This window comes from Canis lupus, chromosome 4 (assembly GCF_048164855.1).
Source record: "Canis lupus baileyi chromosome 4, mCanLup2.hap1, whole genome shotgun sequence".
Lineage (NCBI taxonomy): Eukaryota > Metazoa > Chordata > Mammalia > Carnivora > Canidae > Canis > Canis lupus.
This window is the reverse complement of record NC_132841.1, coordinates 59886850-59907947: the sequence shown is the minus strand read 5'-3', so window position 1 is coordinate 59907947 and position 21098 is coordinate 59886850. Positions and strand designations below refer to the sequence as shown.

The following is a 21098-nucleotide window of genomic DNA, read 5'->3' as shown; positions in this document are numbered from 1 at the left end:
TGTGGCCTTCTTGGGTGTTGATCTTGGAATGAGTATTTGTGGACATTGATAACATGCTTACAATTCTACAGGTTTTGAGAAGAAACTTACGGGATTACTTTGATGTCTTCTTTGCCGTGTAGGATATAGTCAATGACCTTGTAAAAGTTGATTTCCTGGCAAAAGAAATAAAAAATACATAACTCGAGAGCCAGATCCCTCTTTCCCAGATCCCAGAACTTCAGCATGAGTGTGTTCATGAGACAAGGCTTGTTCTCTACCGTGTACCCTGTGGTTTTCCAGAAACACCAGCCTGGCCCTCTCAGGGCGTATCCCGGCTGCCTCTGGAGCTCACTGTCCTCAGCTGACTCACAATTCAGCGTGCTTAACCTTCAAAGCAGCTCACGGGGGCCAGGCAGGAGCTAGGATCTGGGAAAGAGGGGTAGGAAGTGTTCCAAGGGGAGCTGGGGGGTGAGTACAAGGAGACAGAGAGAAAGACTGCTTTCTGGAGTTGAGGGAGAGAGGGAGGTGGAAAGGAGACTCCTGTCCCATTCAGAGTTGTGGTCAACTCAGCCATCCCAGCAGGGCTCAGCTTCATGGTCACCACCCCCTTTTCTCCTTGTCTCCCATCACTCAGCTACTCTCTGCTCTGTCAGTTCTTCCAGACCTGTCTTCCCCATCTTACTTCATGCCTCCCAACCCACTTTCCATCTCTCCTACCTCCTTGCACCATGAAAACTCCCATCCTTTAAAGTAGATCTGTTCAGTTACATGACTTCCTAACATGTAGTACGATATTGGCAGGTGGCTCCTTTCCCCTAACCCTCCAGGGAAAAGTCTATTGCCTTATTAGATCCTCTGAACACCCAGCTATGATGGGCAGGTTAGAAACCATCTTACAAATGGGAAAAATGAAACCCAGAGAGAGGAAGAGACTCATTTATAGTAGACAGTGAGCCAAAAGCAAAGCCCCTGAGTCCTATACTCAGGGTTCTTTCTGTGACGCTACTGAAGGTTAATCTTATGTTAATCAAAGATAGTGTTTTACTCTCTGCATCCACTCTCACCCAGAAGAAAGTTATTTGAAAGATGGGCCCCAGACTGAGACTGCCGGCAAACTATCAGGTGTCATTCCATGCTGACATAAAAACAGAAACTGAGAGTCGGTGTTTAGAAACTTGTATAGCAGTCTGACTGAGTTAGCTTAGGCCTGCTGAAACTAATAAAAAAAAGGGGTAAGGGATTTACATTTTGTATGTCTTTGAAATTTTTTATTTTTCTAGTTATATATTACCACATTTTAAAAAGTATCAGTCCAAAATGGATTGGAAATTAAAACAAAACTGTTCCTTGAGGGCAGTATTTTGAGAAGTATTGCTCTAGAGATTTATTTATTTATTTTTTATTTATTCATGAGAGACACACTCAGTGAGGCAGAGACATAGGCAGAGGGAGAAGCAGATGCCTTTCAGGGAGCCCAATATGGGACTTGATCCCAGGACCCCGAGATCATGACCTAAGCCACTGAGCCACCCAGGTGCCCTGCTCTAGAGATTTAAATGTAGATACTTGAGCTCCATCCTGGTCTCCTCAGAGACCTCAACAAAAAGAAATTCCTGATCCAGCCAAAGGTGTCTGAAAGCCCATTTGGTAGACAGGTGATCATGACCTTCTTCAGGCTTCAGAGGGAGAAGCTCTGCTTCTCCTGACTAGCAGCCACTGAAAAGACCCATGCTCTAGCCTTGGTTCTACTATGTGCACTCTTGGGGGCTCAGTTTCCCCAGTCGGAAAACCAGCGGTGTGTGTTTGTTCCAGCTGCCACAGTGGAGGCAGAGCTGGGCAAGGAGATCCAGCATTTCTCTTTGCTACCTCTCACTGCCTTTCCTGTCCTTCTACCTTCCTCATTAGTCGCTGCTGGCCAAGGCAACCGCTGTAGAAGTGGAAGGGTCTAAAGACACTCAGAACATTTTATTTTATTATTTTTTAAAGATTTTATTTATTTATTCATGAGAGAGAGAGAGAGAGAGAGAGAGAGACAAGCAGAGGGAGAAGCAGGCTCCATGCAGGGAGCCCGACATGGGACTGGATCCTGAGACTCCAGGGTCAAGCCCTGAGCCGAAGACAGGTGCTCAACCACTGAGCCACCCAGGGGTCCCCAGTCAGAACATTTTAAAACCTAAACTAGATAATCCCCAAAGTTCTTCCCAGCTATGCTTCTAAGATTGTGGTTGGATGGTTAGTCAAATCCCTCGTAGATTAAAATGCGTATCTCCTTTGACCCAGCCATTCCATAATTGGTAATGAACCCTAGAGACACCCTTCTAAATGTGGGTCAAAGCATCGTTTGCCCCATCCAGGCGTCTCAGCCAGACTGCTTTCCGAAGTCTGGAGACAATGTAATGTTGCCATTAGGAGAGTGGCCAACTGGCTGCGTGCCGTGCATGTCTCCAGAACAAGGTAGCTGTATCTGGGCTGATAAGGGAAGATGCCAAAATATCGTCAGGCTAGGAAATAAGGCACAAAACAGAAGCATCCCATTTATTGAGGGTTGGGCTGGGGGTAGAATTCTAGGATTATCTGGGCATCTGTGGACATTTCTGGAAGGATAGGCTGCTCACACTGGCTGCCTTCGGGGAGGCTGGATTTCTGTGGTGCGTCATTTTGTATAGTATGAGCTTTTCACTTGCTCATGAATCACTTTTTCAATAGATGTAAACGGATTGCACTAAGGACAGTTTTTAAAGTGAGGTTCTACCCTATAGGCAGTTCCTGAAAACAAAAATGGCAACGTTATCTGCTGAGACTTGGGTATAGCTAAGTGCCCCCTGTGGGGAAAAGGAGGCTGATTTCTAGAACCTTCTCGACCTTCAGGTCGTTGTTTCAGGCCATCTGTCCTTGAACTTGGGGTGCTCCTTGAAGTGGGCTGCTGGCTCCCTGGCCCCCCTCCCCCAGGCTGCCCTCTCCAGGGGTCTGTACGAGACTCCTTTAGAAAGGTTAGAAATTGATTTTTTTTTTCTGAAGCCCACAGGAGAATAAATTTGCTTTCACAGAAAGCAACAAAAAGATCAGTGTGCTTGAGGTAAATAGGGCTTTTTCCACACACTGCAGCTCAGCCAAGTTGCCTTTAAAGCCATATTCGTGTTAAGAATTCACCAGCCTTTGGAAAGTCAAAACTGAGCCATCAATGGGCACCTTTGTTACCTTCCACCTGAGCAGCTAAGGCTATAACACAAGAGGCTTTGAAAGAGCTTAAAATATAGCCAGAGCGAAATTATCCTGCATGAAAATATACCAGTTTTTAAACGAGTGCTGTTTTGGTGTTTTGTTTGTTTGTTTGTTTTCCACAAAGCATCATTAGCTTGTATAACTTTTTAATAATAAAACACACACATGTATAATGTTTTATTTTTAAAAGGAGATGAAGTGAGGTGTAGCTGCCGTTGGAGATCTTTAGACTCAAGATTTGGGGAGGTTAATTGGTCATAGTCCAGACAAAAGCTATATTTCTCACATGAATGTGGCAGGTAAAGCATGAGGCCATTAGAAGGCCAGAGGGAGTGCTAAAAAGCACAACTGTAATGATTTAGCAGAAAGAAAAGCAGCTTGCCTTTGAATTTGTGCAAATAAACTGACCCCTCATAACCTCAATCTCTTCAACTGTGAAATGGAGATCATGAGGATACTTCCTTTATGAACTTGTTGAGGAGAGTAAATAATATAATCCGGGTAAAGTGCCAGCAGATAATGAGATTCAACCCCAGTAGCCATGATGATTGTTTGCCTATTATGTGTCTGTGTGTGGTGTGCTTTAGCTACCATGGTCCTGCCAGGCCATCTCGACTACCCAGGCGTTACAGATGAGGAAGGTGAGGTTTAGAGAGGTTGCCCAAGGCCACACAACTGGCTGATGGAGCAGGGATCTCTGGAACTGAGGCTGGTTCTTTCCAAGCCCAGTCTTTCTAAAAGATCTACTTTGGGTCAGTCCTTTTCTACTGGATTTGGGCCCCAGCTCAGGCCTATGTGTGTGTCCTCCCTAGCTGTGTCTTGGACCTACAACTGACTTTGGAGACAAGTTTGGTGACAGTACCTCATAGTTGGGTACATCGAGGACCAAAAGGATTATTTGACCAAGTTCACCCTACAGGTCAGCAACCAACCAAAACCACAGTCCTTTGCCTCCTGGCCTTTTCCATCACAACCTAATGCATCATACGCTTGCAAGGACTGAGCCCTTGCTACCTGAGGTGTGGAAGAGTTTCTGGAAAGGAAAGTCTTAACCATAAATGTGCTAGTCACCTTGGGGAATGCCAAACTTCTTGAACTGATCAAACGATTGGCAGCATTTCTTGGACTAGTGCTGTGAGAATATGTTCTGTTCGGCTCCATCTTGAAGATTGGGGTGCTGGAGGATGAAGAGCCAGATAATTCAGAGCCCAGCATGGCTCTGGCCATCATGGAGTTGGAGATGACCTCTGACCTCAGGACTCAGCTCAGAGAGCTGAATATTAAAAACAGCCTAGGAAATTGAAGTTAACTGAAGTTGGTGGTGTCTGAAAGCAATGGTGAACTCTATTCCAGTCCTCAACATCTAAATTTCCAGAAGATACAAACCCAGCTCTTATATGAATTAGAAAGCTCAGTGGTAACATGTCAACTATACTGACAGAAAAGGCTGTGCTTAAAAAGAAAAGTGTCCCCAAGTTGCTTTCCAGCAGCAGCACATGATGCAGTACTTGAAGACTCAGTCTTCCCAGTTATGAAATCATGGAATTGTGTGGGTGGAACAGTGGTTTGAAGCAGAACAAGAGCAGGTTAAAAAAGATACTTTGGATGAAGCACAGCAGATGATATGGATTTCCAGAGTGAAATCTTTCCTGGTGAGTACATGAAGCTCACAGGCAAGGGTGTTAATTTCAATGCCTTTGAGTTTGAATTAAGATAAAGTCCATTATACACACACATACTTGCACACCCATGCACATTTTAATTTGGGGCAGGGTTACCGTTGGCTGGGGGAATCAGGCCTCCTACCAGAAAATCGCTACACAATTTCAGATAGGCTAAAAGATCTTTTGGGACAAGCACCAGACTCAAACTCAATTCTGGGGGTGACTCTGCTGCTTACTTGTACTATATGGTCTCAACTAAGGTCAACCAGTTATTCCACAGGTGCCCTAGGCTATTTGAGTGACACATCCGGTTACCTTGCCTCATCTCCTCTCCACAGATACCATTTCAGCTTCTCTAAGGTGTTTGTTTATGCCTCATCTTTTAAAATAAAGCACTGGGGTGCACCTGGGTGGCTCAGTTGATTAAGTGCCTCTCTCTCTCTCAAATAAATGAATAAACCTTAAATAAAATAAAATAAAATAAAATAAAATAAAATAGCAATGCTATAAAAGCAGAGGTCACAAACTCCAGTGCCTGGAGAGGTCTGATAGGAACATAAATGAGAGTGGGGCCTGGGGGGCAGGGGTACACAAGGGGAGTGGTGGGGGCTTTGACAAGCTAGAGAGCTCAGGCCAGGTTCCAAGGAGGTAGCTGTCACTCGGCTCCCATCAAATTTACCCTGTGGGAGAACCTGGCTAGCTCAGTCAGCAAACCATGTGACTCTTAATCTTGGGGTTGTAAGTTTAAGCCTCATGTTGGGTGTAGAGAGTACTTAAAAATAAAATTAAAAAAAAATTTACCCTGTGGGACTGTGGGTCCGAGGAAATAAATCTTGGTGTTTTTTTTTTTTTTTAATGTTAAGCTACAAATTCAAAAAAATTAAAGTAAAAAGAAAGTATTTTTAAAATTTTTAAAAAAGATTTTATTTACTTATTCAGAGAGACACAGAAAGAGAGAGGCAGAGACATAGGCAGAGGGAGAAGCAGACTCCATGCAAAGAGCCCAATGTGGGACTCGATTCCGGAACTCCAGGATCACATTCTGAGCCAAAAGCAGATGCTCAACTGCTGAGCTACCCAGGCATCCCAAAGAAAGCATTTTAAATGTATGCAGCCAAATAGGTTTATCTATTGGCTGGAATTGATGTTCTAGCTATCAATTTATACAGTCTCAATTAGATATTAAGGTTATTTCCAGCTCTAATTGTCTGCAATTCTAAACATTTGCTGGGTGAATTTTTGAGCAGATAGCTTGACCTCTCTGGGGCTATTTTCTTATCTGTGGAATGAGGATATTAATTATTCCTTAGTCTATCCCACCAAGTTATTATGAAACTCTAGCAAGATATTAAAAATACCTTGCAAATTATAAGGCGTGGCAATTATGAACAATTATTAAAACTTCAAGGGAAATGACCCAACCCAGAGAAGATAAATAAGTGAAAAAGGAAATGTCAGCAAGGTCTACAGTGCCTTACATTTGTATTTCAATAAACATTAGATCATACTGAGCAGGCCAGAGAGAGACCTACCCTTCCATCCGGAGTCCTGGGACCAGAATAGGGTGGAGCCTCCCCCATCAGGACTGGCCACACATCAAAAAATTCCTAGGAATGAGAAAGACAATAATTACAGTCTTGAAAATAGGTCAGGGAAAAAAGATTAAGAAAAGAAGACCCACCTATATGAGTCACCTATCACTGAAATTTGGAAGGTGGGAAAAGTTCATTGAAAACTAAGCTTGGAAGGGATGCAAAGTTCATTAGTGTCAGAGGATGTTGGTCATGTTTGTGCTTCAAGATATTGTTGAACTAAGCATGTCTAATCATTAAGCAATAAGTAAGAGCTGAGTTGGAGCACCTTAATGCTCTCCATGCTGTGGAAGTCAACATGAGAAAGAAATTGGGCTCTCTATGTCTAAAAAGTTGCTAAGCATGCTAAGCATGTGACCAAAGGTTTAGTTAAAATGATGTCCTCTGCAGGATCATTTATAGTTGTGGAAAGTTAAGAACAACCTAAGTGTCCAGTAAGAGGGGACTTATGAAACAATTATGGCACCTCTATTAACTAATGCTACAGATGTCTATATGTTGATTAAAAAGGTGTCCTTGCTGCATTGATGAGTGAATAATGTGAGGTAACAAAAAATATAGATCATGTAACTTCAATGCTTAATTACACATAGAAAATCCTCTCAAAGAATTCACAACAAAGCATCATAACTAGTTTTCTCTGGGTAGTCGCAGTGAGACTCTATTTAGCAATTTTTCTGTAATAAAATTAATTGCTTTTGAAATCAGGAAAAAAAAAATATCTTGCCTAAATAAGAAAGAATCCCTGGGTGGCGCAGCGGTTTAGCGCCTGCCTTTGGCCCAAGGCGTGATCCTGGAGATCCGGGATCGAATCCCACGTCAGGCTCCCGGTGCATGGAGCCTGCTTCTCCCTCTGCCTATGTCTCTGCCTCTCTCTCTCTCTCACTGTGTGCCTATCATAAATAAATAAAAATTTAAAAAAAAATAAATAAATAAATAAGAAAGAAAAAACAATGGTGCCAAAAATGGACAGACCTGTAGCTGTGCTCCAACAAGAAAAATGACACCCATAAAACAACTGGCAAAGGAACAGATAGGGAAGAGAGAAAGGGCCAGCTAAGGCACCGCATGGACACACAGCCTCAGAAAAAACTGGGACACTGCACAAGCTCTTCCTTGCCACTTGTCTGCTGGTTTTCCTGGGCCTGGCACAGGAGACCTCCATGCTTCACTGCCCTCTCTGTTCATTCATCTGTTCCTGCTTAGGTACAGTGATCTGTTAGTGTTGGGTCATCATAGATAGGATGCTAAGCCCTTCTGCTTTTGGCCTCTTTCTCATTTGAACACAGTGTGTTACTATTCTAATATCATCCAGAGCACAAGCAGAAGAAAGTCATCATGAAATTCAAACTCTTTGTCCTCAACCTTCTGCCCAGTTGGACTCTTTGTCTTGACTACACAACAGGAAGAAATTAAATTCTGGGTGAAAATGTGAGGAGGGAGTCTACGTAAGCCCCACAACATGTTTGCTGCTAGATGCACAGAGACAAATAAGGCAGAGTTCATGCCCTGGGGGAACCTGCTATCTCTTGGAGGAGACAATCAAGTACTCAAGTAAATATATCAGGTAGACAGGGTAAGAACCAAAACAGGAATGGAAAAAGAACAAAAATGTTAGAGGAGCCCAGAAGAAAGGCAAATACATCAGGCTGACAGCCTTTGTGTCAAACACTGAGTGGGTTTGAAGATTGCCCCAGAGAGAAGCAGAGGGGTTGGGCAGAGAGTGGGGCGTATTCAGGCTTGTCTTCCTCATTCTCAATCTCTCTCCTTTCTTTTATTTCTAAACAGCTTTATTGACATGTAATTCACATGCCATATAATTCACCCAGTTGAAATATACAAGTCAGTGGTTTTATTGACTTCTTTCATAATGTCAATAGCTCAGATAAGAGCTTAGCTACCTGAGGGGGCAAGTCGTTAGAATGATTATGTGCAGGCCAGCCCACTTCTAATTGCTAGATTGTTCCATATTTGGGGGATGACTAAGTCAGAATATTCTTGTTTAAATGTGACTTTCCTTTTTGAGAGAGAGTTCAGGAGAAACAGAATACAACCACACACAGTAGCCCACACCTGGAGCCAGATCCTTTAGGGTGTGAGCACCTTTTGAGTTCAACTATTCAGAAATTCTTTTGATTAAGAAAGAACAATTCATTTGTATTAATTTATTCATTTGCTACTTCCTGAAGGTGTGTCAAAGGACTTATTGCTGGACTAGGCAATATTTAGCAAAGTATTTGGTTCATAAGTATGCAGAAGTCAAATGGATATCTACACTAGAATCAGAGGTTCCCTAAAATCAGTAGATAGCCCACCTGCACCAAAAATCACATACAGAACTATTTTAAAAATCAGAATAATAGACCCATGAGTATATGGAAATGTGGTATATGATAACATGGCATATAAAAATGGTAGCATTTTAAAACAGTGGAGAAAGGGTAGACTATTCTCTAACTGGAGAAAAATGAGTGAGGGACAACATTTACCCCTACCTCAAACCATACACATTCATAATTTCAAGATGAATGAAAGATTAAAATATATTAATCAAAGCATACCAGATTATTTCAGATTATCTTTATAATATTAATGTTGGGGAAGTCCTTCTTAACAGAATCCAAAACTCAAGTGTCCCATATATATGGTTACTTGATTGATGACAGAGGTACATTAGAGAAAGATGATATTTTCAAGAGGACAGTGGAGAAAGAATGGTCTTTTCAGTAAGTGGTGCTGGGTCAATTGGATCTCCATTTGGAAAAAAGTTAATATTGACCCTACTGCACACTGTACATTTAAAAAATTCCAGGTAGATCATAGAGCTACATGTGAAAGTTAAAACAATGAAATTTTAGAGTTAACATAGATGAGTATCTTTATTCCCTTGGGGCCAGAAAAGATTTCTTAAATAGGCCACAAAAGTCAATAACCATTAAAAAAAAAAAGATTGATAAATTGAACTACATTATAATTCAGAATTTACATTCATCAAAACATACTATTAAGAGAATGAAAACACAGAGTGGGAGAAGATATTTAGAATGTGTGTATTCCACAGAAAACCCATTTCTAGAATGTATAAAGAATGCCTACAAAGCCTAAGATTAAAAAGGACAAAAGAATTTTCAAAATGGAGAGAGACTGGAATAGGTACTTCTTTTGAAGATATCCATGTGGTCAATAAACAAGAAAAAGTGTTCAACCTCATCAGTCATTAGGGGGGTTCATGTTAATACCCAATGAGATAATACCCACATGCCCACCAATATGGCTAAGATTAATAAGACTGGAGATAACGACATGTTGGGAGGAAACCCTCATACATTGCTAGGGAGAGTGTAAAATAATTTTGAAAATCAGATGGGCAGTATCTGTTAAAACTAATACCCAGAAATTCTACTCCTAGGTAAACATCTAACAGAAATGGGTACAACTGTGTAGCAAAAGATATGTACTACAATGTTCATAATAGCACTTGATGGGATGAGCACTGGGTGTTATTCTATATGTTGGCAAATTGAACACCAATAAAAAATAAATTTATAAAATTAAAAAAATATAGCAATATTCATAATAGCCCAAACCTGAAAACTCAAATGCCCATCAAGAGTAGAATGAATAAATACTTTGAGGATTATTCCTATAATGCAACATCCCATAAGAATGAAAATGAATGAAATAATTCTATGTGGAACAATAAAGATGGATCTTACAACCAAAATGTTGAGCAAAAGGAGCTAGATACAAAAGAATATGTATTTGTATGATTCTGTATACAGGAGGTTGAAAAACAGGCAAAACTAACATGGCATTAAAGGTGAGTGATAAGGAAGTTCTATGCAGGGTGAAAGCCAGAAAGAAGTTGCCAACTTCAGGAATTCTCAGAAAATGCCCTCGAAGGTGGGTATAAACCTTCCCCATGGTTTGTTGAGCTCACGGCCTACCTGAGACTTCTTTAATGAAGTCATTAAAGGCCATAGTGGTCACTTTTAGGGAGGAGGGTATGGAAGTTAATGGAAACGGGTAGGCAAGGGGCTTCTGAGGTATTAGTAATGTTCTATCTCTTAATCTTGTGGTTACATGAGGAGACTCTCTGTACAATTCATTGACCTATTCACCTATAATTAGTGCTCGTCTCAGTATATATGTTATATTTCAACATAAAGGCTTATTAAAAAGAATCCACATGTACTAATGTGGTAAGATGTTCACAAGCATTAAGTTTAAGAAAAAAAAAGCAAACTATCAGGAAATGTGATCCAGCATTTATCAAACATTTCCTCAGAAGAATCTGAATCAAGTCTGGGAACCTCTGGACTAGACCCAAAGTCTTTTCCAACTCCAGATTCTGCAATTCATTGAATCATCAAACTAAATATTTGGAGGGTCTGCATTGGTCTGTGCACCACACTCAGCACACAGCCCTACAAAAATGAAACTGACAGGAATCGTGGATCATGGCTCTTTAGGATAACTAGAGATCACAAATCTAGATAACTCTGGAACTCTATTTCAAGGCAGAAAATGATTAGCTGCAGGAAGCAGAGACAGGTAGAGAAAGGAAAATGGGGAAACTGGGTTGAAAACCTGGCTGAAAAATATTGCAGGGGCTGTATAAGTCTCTGAATCCTTAGCTTCTACAGATCTGCCCCCTGAGTGTCCAGAGGGCCAGTTCCAATCATTTGCCTCCACTTCAACTGCCCGGGTGAGCTGGAGGCTTGACAAACCATGGAGAAGGTTTGGGTACAATTCTAATTCGTGAAGTTGGCAACTTTCTTCTTTCTGGTTTTCACCCTATGTAGAACCTCTTTATCACTCCCCGTCACCATCTCCTCAAGCTTTCTTTTGCCACGGACCAGGGAAGACCAGGTTGTTTTCACTCACTCATGCCCTGGTCAACTTTTCCTCTTTAAAGTTTGGTGCATCACTCTTCAGTATAAAAGACTTCAATGTGAAGACCTTTTTGCAACTAGCCACATCCTCCCTGCCTCTTCCCTATGAACTGAATGTGCAACACAAGTCTAGGCTCCACTGTATATTTAACCTGTTCTTGGAGATGTCTGTTTCTAAAGCCCTCTCACCTTCTGCTTGGTCATGTCTAAGAGTCCCACAGAATATCTGTCACAGTTGAGGAAGGCCCGGACTGTGTACAGGGCCTTGTGGAACTGCCTCTCGATGTCCGTAAGCTCTTCAAAGACTTTGCTCCCAGACCACAGCAGTATCTTAACAAAGTACAAAAACATAGTCAAAGTTTTTGAGACACAAAGCAGTGGTTCACAATAACCCCAAGACAGAGACAGGATAATTATCCCCATTTTACAGATGGAGAAACTGAAGTCCAGAGAGCTGAAATATTGGATCCAACTCTTTCCATTTCTTTTGTTTCACAGATTGTTTGATAAGAATAATAATAACAAATATTGATTGAACGTAAGTGTTCTACATGCATTATCTCATTTACTATTGATAATAATAATAATAATAAGCCTCATTTTTCAAATGGGAGAGACTGAAGCTTAGACAGGGGAAGTGGTCGTAGGGTCTTAGGGCTTGTAAATGGTTTAATAACTTAATCTAAGTTGCCTGACTTGAAAACTGTGCATATAATAATTCTGGGATACAGCTTTAGTGTCCACCTTACTAACACTAGGGATGTTGGGCAGACACTCTAGGACGGTTCCCAGGCACTTTTATCACCACAGCCTTTCCAGCCTGACCACATCAATGCTTCAGTAAAAAGACATGGTCAGTCCATTCCCTTGAACCAAGCCCCTTACCTGGCCACGCCGAGTCTCGCAATTGTGTAGGTAACTCAGGTGGTATACCTTCATGATTAGGTTTGCAAAATTGAGGTACTTGAGAAGAATCTGGAAATCAAACAGCACGAGGGGAAATAGGTGAGAAGAAGAAATTCCTCCTCTGGCCACTTCTACCTTCAGCAAATATTTGAATACTTTAAAAGCATCAGAGGCAATTTTCACAGATGGATCGTGGAATGCTGACTCATAAAATGTTGCATTGTTAGAATGTAAAACTCATAGAATGTAGAATGTCAATGTTCACAGGATGTATTAATAAAAAATCAGTATTATTTATTGAGTTTGCAGTCCCTGTGATAAGTCATTTAGGTATGTTATCTTATCTGATCATCACAAGTACCCCAAGAGATGGATGTAAAACTAGGCCCATTTTACAGATAAGAAAACTGAGGTTTAGGGGTGCCTGGCTGGCTCAGTTGGTAGAGCACCTGACTCTTGAGCTCAGGATCCTGAGTTCAAGCCCCATGTTGGGAGTGGAACCTACTTAAAGGAAAAACAAAAACAAAAACAAACAAAAACCCCCTGAGGTTTAAAGAAATTAAGTAACTTGCCCAAATCAAACAGCTAGGTATTTGCAGAGCCAGGACAATTATCTCTACTCCTAGCTCCGGACCCCAACATCCTAACCATTACCCTGTCCTGCCTCCCTCAGAAAGCATCAGATTAACCCCCTTATCTTACAGATGGGGAAACCAAGGCCAGGTCAAGTAACAAGGCTCGGAGAACTTCACAAATTGGGAGAATGTGCTAGCGTGGCCACCCCAGCAGTTTCTGAAGCATTCTTACCTCTTCATCTCTCTTGGTGAAGTGGGGCTCGTCCACTTTATTCACAGCCATGATTACTGCCACTACGTCCTTCCCATTCATTATGGGGGAAGCCAAGATGTTCTTGGTCTGGTACTCAGTGAGGGTGTCCACAAAGTCACAGAAATGCTCATCCTGAAGGAAGACAGAGACAGGCATGGGTGGCTGGAGGAAGAGCAAAGATAGTAAACCAGCCCAGAGCCCCATGTGCCCATGGTAGGAGGTGGGAGGAAGGGTATCACTATTATCTTGTTGACAAGAGAGTTAAGATATTTCCATATACTTCTTTCAGCAAGAGTAAAGCCATCAGGGGTGATTTCTGCCCTGGAAGCCTCCAATTTCCAGTAGGAGAAAGTCTGAGATACAACTTACTAAGGACTGTGAAGGGGATACGATCAAAGCCCTGTGGAAACCTGAGGATGGGGAGACTGATTTTGCCTGGGGAGTGAGGGCTAGAGGAGGTTCTCTTGAGTGTATGGCAGTTAGCCAAAATAGAAACTTGAGTGAGAAAAAGACTTTAGTGAGTATAATAATCACCACTGCTAGCAGGTATCACGTGTGGTGCTTTATGTGCATCAACTCACTTTAATCCTATGAGATGGGGGCTGCTAGTAGCCCATTCTCTACAAAGGGAAACTGAGACTCAAGCAGGTTAACATGACATACTCTGTGTGTTTGTGTGTGTGTGTGTGTGTGTGTGTATGTGTGTGTGTGACTCCAGAACCTGCCCTCAGCTCTGCTGTCTTTAAGGGAAGCCTCTGTGAGGTTAGACCTGCATTTTGGTCATCGAACAAAAGAATTTGGTACTGGGGCATCTGGGTGGCCCAGTCACTTAAGTTCTGCTTCGGCTCAAGTCATAATCCCAGGGTCCTGGGATCAGCCCTTGCATCAGGCTTCCTGCTCAGCCAGGAGCCTGCTTCTCCCTCTCCCTCTGCAGCTTACTCTGCTCCTTCCCCTGCTTGTGCTCTTTCTCCCTCTTTCTCTCTCTCTCTGTCAAATAAATAAATAAAATCTTTAAAAAAAAAAGAGAGAATTTGGCACTTCCAGCTTGTTGAGCAATTCTAGCACAGCATGGTCTGTCCAATGGGTATCCCTATTCTGCAGATCTTCATGGAAGCCCCATTGTATGGCAGGCCTTGTGCTGAGTGCTGGGGATACTAAGGTTCAGGCCAGCTCACAGTCAAATCAATAATAGTAATACAGGACACAGGGCTTGGCTCAAAGCTGTGAGAGTACAGAGAAGTACACATCCCGACTCCCCCCACCCCTAAAGCAGCCTGGGAGGCCAGCACAGGGCAGTGGTCAGAAAGAAGAGACAGAGCATGAATTGTCTTAAATCCAAAAGAATCCACCTTTCAGTTTCTTGGTAGCACTATGAATTTTCCCGACCATAGGCCTTGCTTGGTACACAAGCCAGCCCAGATATGCACAGTTCATGCTGTTCTGAGAAAGGACGTGTATTTCACAGAGCTGATTCACATAGCTTTTCTAGGATTGGGTGTGCAGAACCTTTCCCACAATTGAGAAATTCAGAGCGTAATGCTCTGCATCTTTGGCTTTCTTCCAGTTGGAGTGGGATTAGACAGGCAACAGCCGTGTTGTCAGTGAAGATGTCTCAAACCAGGTTAAGAGTACAGTAATTAAGAGACACCTGTAGGGCTCTGCTTGAATTAGCATCAGAAGATTAAGCAAAATCTCTAAAGAGGCATTAGCCATGAAGGGTTTTCCATGTCTTTCTCTAAGGACACTGATAAATCCCTAAACACAGGCCTGGGTGGGACATGCGCAGATTCATTTCACGAAGTCAGCTCAGTCTGCAATATTCACTTCTATCAAGGAAAGCAACACTTAAGCCTTACCTACATCTGAAACAGATGTTACTAAGCCACCAGAACCCTCTTTCCCACTGAGAATTCCAGAACTCTCTCACAAATAACACAGCTGCCGACTGACTGGTGTTTGCACAATCATTGCCATCCTTGTATTTTCAGCATAGAAAGTGCTCTACACAATCATGTCACAGAACCTCAGATTATCAGAAGCAGAGGGGGCCTTAGCAGCCATTTAGCTCAAACTGTTTATTTTAAGGTCTGGGAATCAGATGCCCAGCTTAGGGAAAACCCAGAGTCATTCACTCATTCAGTTAGTTAGCATTCGTGGAGTACGTTTATGCTGGACACTGATCTAGACTCTGAGGTTACAGCAGCAAACAAGGGAGTGAACCACACTGAGGGCTGATGTTTCAGGGGAGCCAGGTGGATGAAACGCATTCCAAGCAGGGAGCACAGAGAATGCAAAGGCCAGGAGAGGGCAGTGAGTTGACCCATCTGAGAAACAGAAAGACCAGCATAGCTGAAGCACAGCGAGGGAGAGGCAGAGTGGAGGGCTAGGAAGTCTGACAGGTGGTCAGGGGCCCCATGCGGCTGAGCCTTGGAGGCCACTGTAAAGAGTTTAAATTCTATTCCAATGCAGCATCTTCCAATGAGAAGATGGCTTCTCATTCCTGAAAACCCCAATTCCTCTTTTCAAACCTTCATGGGGCCAAGCTCCATTGTGTCCCATGTGAGATCTTGTTTATGGAGCAATAGTGATGTATGCAGCCCCAAGCCTGACGACTTAATCTATTATCTCATTAACTCACACATCAGCGCTGTCACATAGAACCATCACATAGACAGCTCCCTTGCTGGTAAGCGGGACAGCCATTCATTCACTGGTTTATATACTGATACACTGACTCATTCATTCATTCATTCATTCATTCATTCATTCATTCTTGCTGAGCATAGGCTCTGTGAGAAGTATTGGATATGCCAAGACCAATAAGAAAGAAGGGGTTGTCCTCACTGGGTTCTTCCAGGATACTGGGAACATCATGCAAAACTTGAACCCACAGTTCAAACCATAACATGAAGGATGTCCCCACAGGATGGGTGACGGGGAGAGAGGGACTTGTTCTCTTGGGCTTCGGGGGGTCAATTTGTACATTATCAGTAGTTTGAAGATTCTCTGAGCCTTGGTTTGCCCTTTGGTAAAATCAGAGTGTTGGAGTGGGTCCTCCTTGAGGTTTTCTCCTAGTCTAGAATGCTGGGTTCTGGGTCCCCCATGCAAGGAAGGACAATAGCTGTGAGAGTCTCTGGAAATGTGCTCTCAGGTTCAGTCTTGAGAAATGGGAATGGTCGTGTGTTGGAAAAACTCCCTATTCTCCTTTCGTCTCACACGAGTAACACACTCATGCCACTCTAACACCAGATATGTAGGTGTCTCTCCCACACCGACCAGTTATCTGACCCCAGCTGACTGTCCAACAATTCAGTTCAGTTTTGACCCCATCTATCTGGAGTCAGCATCTCACCCCACAGGTTGAGTTCAATCCCACAAGACTGCCCCCATTGGCATTTCACATCCCAATTATAAGTCCCAGTTTGTCACCTATGCTTCTGACTGGCTGGGTATAGCAGTGTCCCAAGACCCCCTCCTTGGGTTTGATAATTTGCCAGAACAGCTCATGGAATGCAGGGAAATACTTATGTTTACAGGTTTATTGTATGATAAAGGAAGGACAGAATAAAAGATATAGACAAGCTTTCATATGAAGAGATATATAAGGTGAGATCCAGAAGGCCCTTGAGAGCAGGCACTTCTGTCCCCTAGAGTTGAGGTGTGCCACCCTCCTGGCACATGCATGTGTTCACCAACCCAGAAACTCTCTGATGTTTCAGATTTTTATGGAGGCTTTATCACACCTGCATGATTGATTATTAGCTCCATTTCCAGCCCATCCCCTTGTTGTCAGAGAATGGGGAGGTGGGCTGAGGGTTCCAAGTTTCTAATCATGACTTGATCTTTCTGGTGACTGGCTTCATCCAGGAGCCCAAAAGTCACCTCATTAGAACAAAAAAACCATCTAATATATTGGAAATTCTAAGGAATTTAGAAGCTCTGTGTCAGATGCTCCTATTACTCAGGAAATGATAAGAGTCTCAGGAGCTCTGTGTCAGGAACCAGGACAAAGACCAAATAAATACTTCTTTTTATAAATCTCAATATCATAGCCAACTGGGTAAGGACCATCATTTATTAATTTACACAATAATCTGTAATGAGTACCCACTCTGTTCCAGGCCCTGGACTAGAATCTGGGGACCAGTGGTGAATAAACCAGACAGGAATAGGCAGGCCTTGTGGGCTTTCCTAAGGAGAAATGTTGAAGAATAAAACACACAAATATTGAAGGGCTAGCGGGGTTGCCAGATTTAACAAATAAACACAAGATGTCTAGTTAAATTTGAATTTCAAGTAAATACTTTTTAAACTGCAAGTATATCCTAAATATTGCATGGGACATATTTATACTGAAATATTGTTCTTTGTTTATCTAAAATTCAAATTTTACTGAGAATCCCATATTTCATCTGGCAACCCTAATGGCAAGTCTTCCTGAAGAGATCCCAAGTTTAAGCAGGAATTTGCTAGGACATGGGGAGTTATATTACAACCCTGGGGAGATTCTTCATTCATCGTTTCACATTTCAAAAATCCAGTGATTGTAACCATGCCCCAAGTTTTTTGAGGGTGCTGAAGGCTATCACTTTTTTATGTTGCAGGATCAACCCAGACCTGAGTCTATACCATCTTCCTTCTCCTCCACCCAGCCTCCAGTCACTCTCCAGAGTCCCGAACAGAGCAAGATTTCTCTAGAAGGGAACAAACACAGGCAAATAGTAGGTACCAAGGCTTACTATCCTGGATGAACTTCACCCTCAGGCCTGAGTCACCAACCAGGGAGACTGACCGAGGCTTGAAAGCTTCCAGGTAAGTGCAGACATTACTTCCAGAGTGAACTTTGGTCTTGAGCAGGAAATATTGGGTGATCCCTTAGCACAGGGGCTCAGCAAACTCTTGCACTAGAGTACGTTAGCATCAGAGCACCAGCCTAAATGCTCAGTCCTTCAACACCAGAATCTACAGAAACTGTCAGCACCTCTCTTCTGTTTTTCCCACTGAAAGCTCCAGAAGGGCGGGACTGGATTCTTCTCCAAATCCCACCACAGACCCAGTACAGCATCCATCCCTTAGAATAGATCCTTAGCAACAACAAAATAATAATAATAATAACAACAAGGAGCAGGAGCTGCCAATAGGAGCCACTACAACGTGCCAAGAACTTTGCTAGATGAGAAATCTTTCTCTCCTTTGATCCTACAACAACACTGTACAGTAGGTATTCTCACCCCATTTTATAAATTAGGAAGTGAGCCTAGACGGCTCAACAATATGCCAAGGCACTGGTCTAAGAAAGTTACAGAGTCATGATTCACACCCAGATGTGACCTCAAGGCTTAACCTCTTAATTCTCTGCCATATGAATTGAAATGACCACTGGTAAACAGCACCTAGTTCAATGCCCTCATTTTACAGATAAGGAAGAAGGATAGAATAGCAGAGCAGTGGAAAATGTGGGCACAAGGCCAGAGTGCCTGGGTTCAAATACCTGCTCCACCACTTTCTGTCAGAGAGGCTCTGGGCAAGTTATTAACCTTTCTGGGTTTTTGCTTCACCATCTGTGAAACAGGGATAATCAGTTATGTCATAAGACTGGTGGTCCATGTTGGCTACAATTCAAGTCCAGAGAGAGTTGAAGGGACAACAGATTCCAGTCCCATTGAAAGCCTCCTGGAGGCAGAACCATCCTCCCTCCTCCCCCCGCTCTTGGATGTCCAAGGGGAAACAAGGGACAGATGAACCCCATGGAAGATCCAGCCCAGTGTATTTCAAAGAAAACTATCTCCCATGGAGGTTGAAGTCTGTGCTTTTTATCTTGCCAAGGAACCCAAGTCCAAAAAATAACTTGTTTGAATTCCTGGATTTGTGGATGTGAAGTCCTGGCTCTGCCCTAACTCGTTGGTCACTTTGGACAAGTCCCTTCTCAAGCTCTCCTGACTCTAGACTCCTCAACCATTAAATAAGGCAGTTGGATGAGATAATCTCTGAAGCTTCCTCTCTCCCCTCTTAACCTTATGACCCCTAATATGAAATAAGGCCAGAGGTAAGGTGAGCAAAGTCACAAAATGTCCAGGCTGCATCTTGGAAATTCCTGAACACAGGCTCCTGGTTTGGTCAGTGCTGCTCACCAGGTTTGGGCCCTGCTTTCATAGAGCAAACATTTTGGGCACAACAGGAGTTAAAGGAATTAAGTATAATTACTTGATGGTACATTTTTTAATGCCAAGTGTTTACCGAGCCTCTGCTTTGTGCCAGACATTTGCTGGGATAAAGTGGAGAATAAGACAGGCATGGTCCCTGGCCCCCAGGCTTATTATGATATATGATTTTAGGAAGGAAACTGTAACAGAGGGGTCTGGGAGGGCCTCCTGGAAGAAGTGACCTTTAAGTTGAGATCCAGAGGATAAGTAGGAGTTGGGCCAGGGGTAGAGAGCCATGTGGAGAGCTGTATGAAGTGCTTTGTCCTGGTGATCAAAGAGGTCTTTATCAGAGCTGCCAGCAGAATCCCACAGAACACTAGACTCAGAAACAAAAGTCAAGTGCTTAACCAAGTGGCACTGTTAACATTTCCAGTGATGAGACAGACATCCATCATACGTCTCCTAACGAAATGCACAAAGATAACCACAATATCACCTCTACAATACTCCTGAGAGAAACATGCAACCTGAATCTAATCATGAAGACACAAAGCCCAAATGGAAGGACATTTCCACAAAGTATTTGGCCTGTACCCTTCAAAAACATCAGCATTGTGGAAAACAAGACAGACCAAGGAACTGTTTCAGATTTGAGAGGACCAAAGAGATAGTGCTATCTGGGGGTAATTGAGGCAACTGGCAAAAACTGAATCGGGACTATTTATTTGAAAATAGTAGCGCATCAATGCTACATTTCCTGAATTTGATCACTGCACTGCAGAGACGGTAAAAAAAATGTCCTTGTTTTGGAAATACACAGCATGTTGTCTGCTATGGACTCCCAAATGGGTCAGAAAAATGGAGCAATAAAGCAAATGTGGCAAGGAATGAACTTGGATGAAAGACATATAGTTGTCTGTACTATTTTTAAGCTCTTCTGTTAGGTTTGGATTTTTTTCCAAATAAAATTGTATAAATAAATAAATTAAGAGAAGCACCAAACTTTCACCATCCCAGCATTGATGGCCAGCAGCTCTCTCTCCTCACTTGAACCCGCCCAGGACCCCAGGAAATAATGCCTCCCTGCGCCCCTTCTCATTGGGGAAGAGGGTACCTCTTCTGTGTTGACGACGTTGGCGATCTTTTTAGAGTGGGCAACGTGACCCACCACACCCATGTCCAGGGGGAACACAATCTCTGAGTCGGGCGCCACCAGGCATTCCTCAAGGACAGCATCCTTGTGGACATTGAAGAGCCGGGTGGCTAGCTCTGCGATGCCATTTCGGACCCTGTACATGAACAGGCTCATGCGATCTGCCTGAAGGAGGAAGCACAGCTTCTTCATGACATTGAAGATGCATCTCTCGGCCTGCAAATTCTCCTGGAAGTCTCGCAGGAGGTCAAAGATGATTTCACTCTCCTCCACACTGCTCAGCGAGTGGTAGTTGCTGAAGTCCACCGCTGCCTCCTTGGCCCCCAGCATGTCTGAGATGACCTTGGCCCGGTAGCGGAGGTTGTAGTACTGTTTGGCAAAGATAATATTCGAGTCCAGGAACTTCTCCACCTGCTCTGCTGTCACCTCACCCATGACTGGAATCCCGCTGGCTACTTCCCAGGAGAGCCTAAAGCTGGCCTGCCCAGGGAAGGTCTATAGCTGGGGGCAAGACAGAGTCAGGAGGTGTTTTGTTCCCACCTGGGCTTCTGTGGGATGTGGCCACTACGGCGGTAGAGGTGAGGCACAGAGCTCGGGCTCAGGAGATTAAATTATTAATATTTCCTGAGAACAAGGATTATGAGGATCAAGAGGGTTCCAGATGCTGCCAGGCCCCAGACGGGAGAAGGTGAGCATTTCCTTTTCACCTTGGC

The 21098-nt window shown here is 43.1% G+C and overlaps 1 protein-coding gene across 1 annotated transcript in view; it reads right to left on the bottom strand.

Annotated features, from left to right (window-relative positions):
- PDE6A (phosphodiesterase 6A) overlaps nt 1-20835 on the bottom strand; it is a 59806-nt gene extending 38971 nt beyond the window's left edge. Inside the window, exons 1-6 of the mRNA XM_072824555.1 lie at nt 20347-20835; nt 13069-13221; nt 12241-12330; nt 11545-11685; nt 6401-6475; nt 91-155 (exon numbers count right to left, since the gene is read on the bottom strand). Of these exons, the coding sequence (XP_072680656.1) occupies nt 91-155; nt 6401-6475; nt 11545-11685; nt 12241-12330; nt 13069-13221; nt 20347-20820 (998 nt within the window). The 5' untranslated portion in view covers nt 20821-20835. The remainder of the gene's footprint in view (nt 1-90; nt 156-6400; nt 6476-11544; nt 11686-12240; nt 12331-13068; nt 13222-20346) is intronic.
- Between the last annotated feature and the right edge of the window lie 263 nt (nt 20836-21098).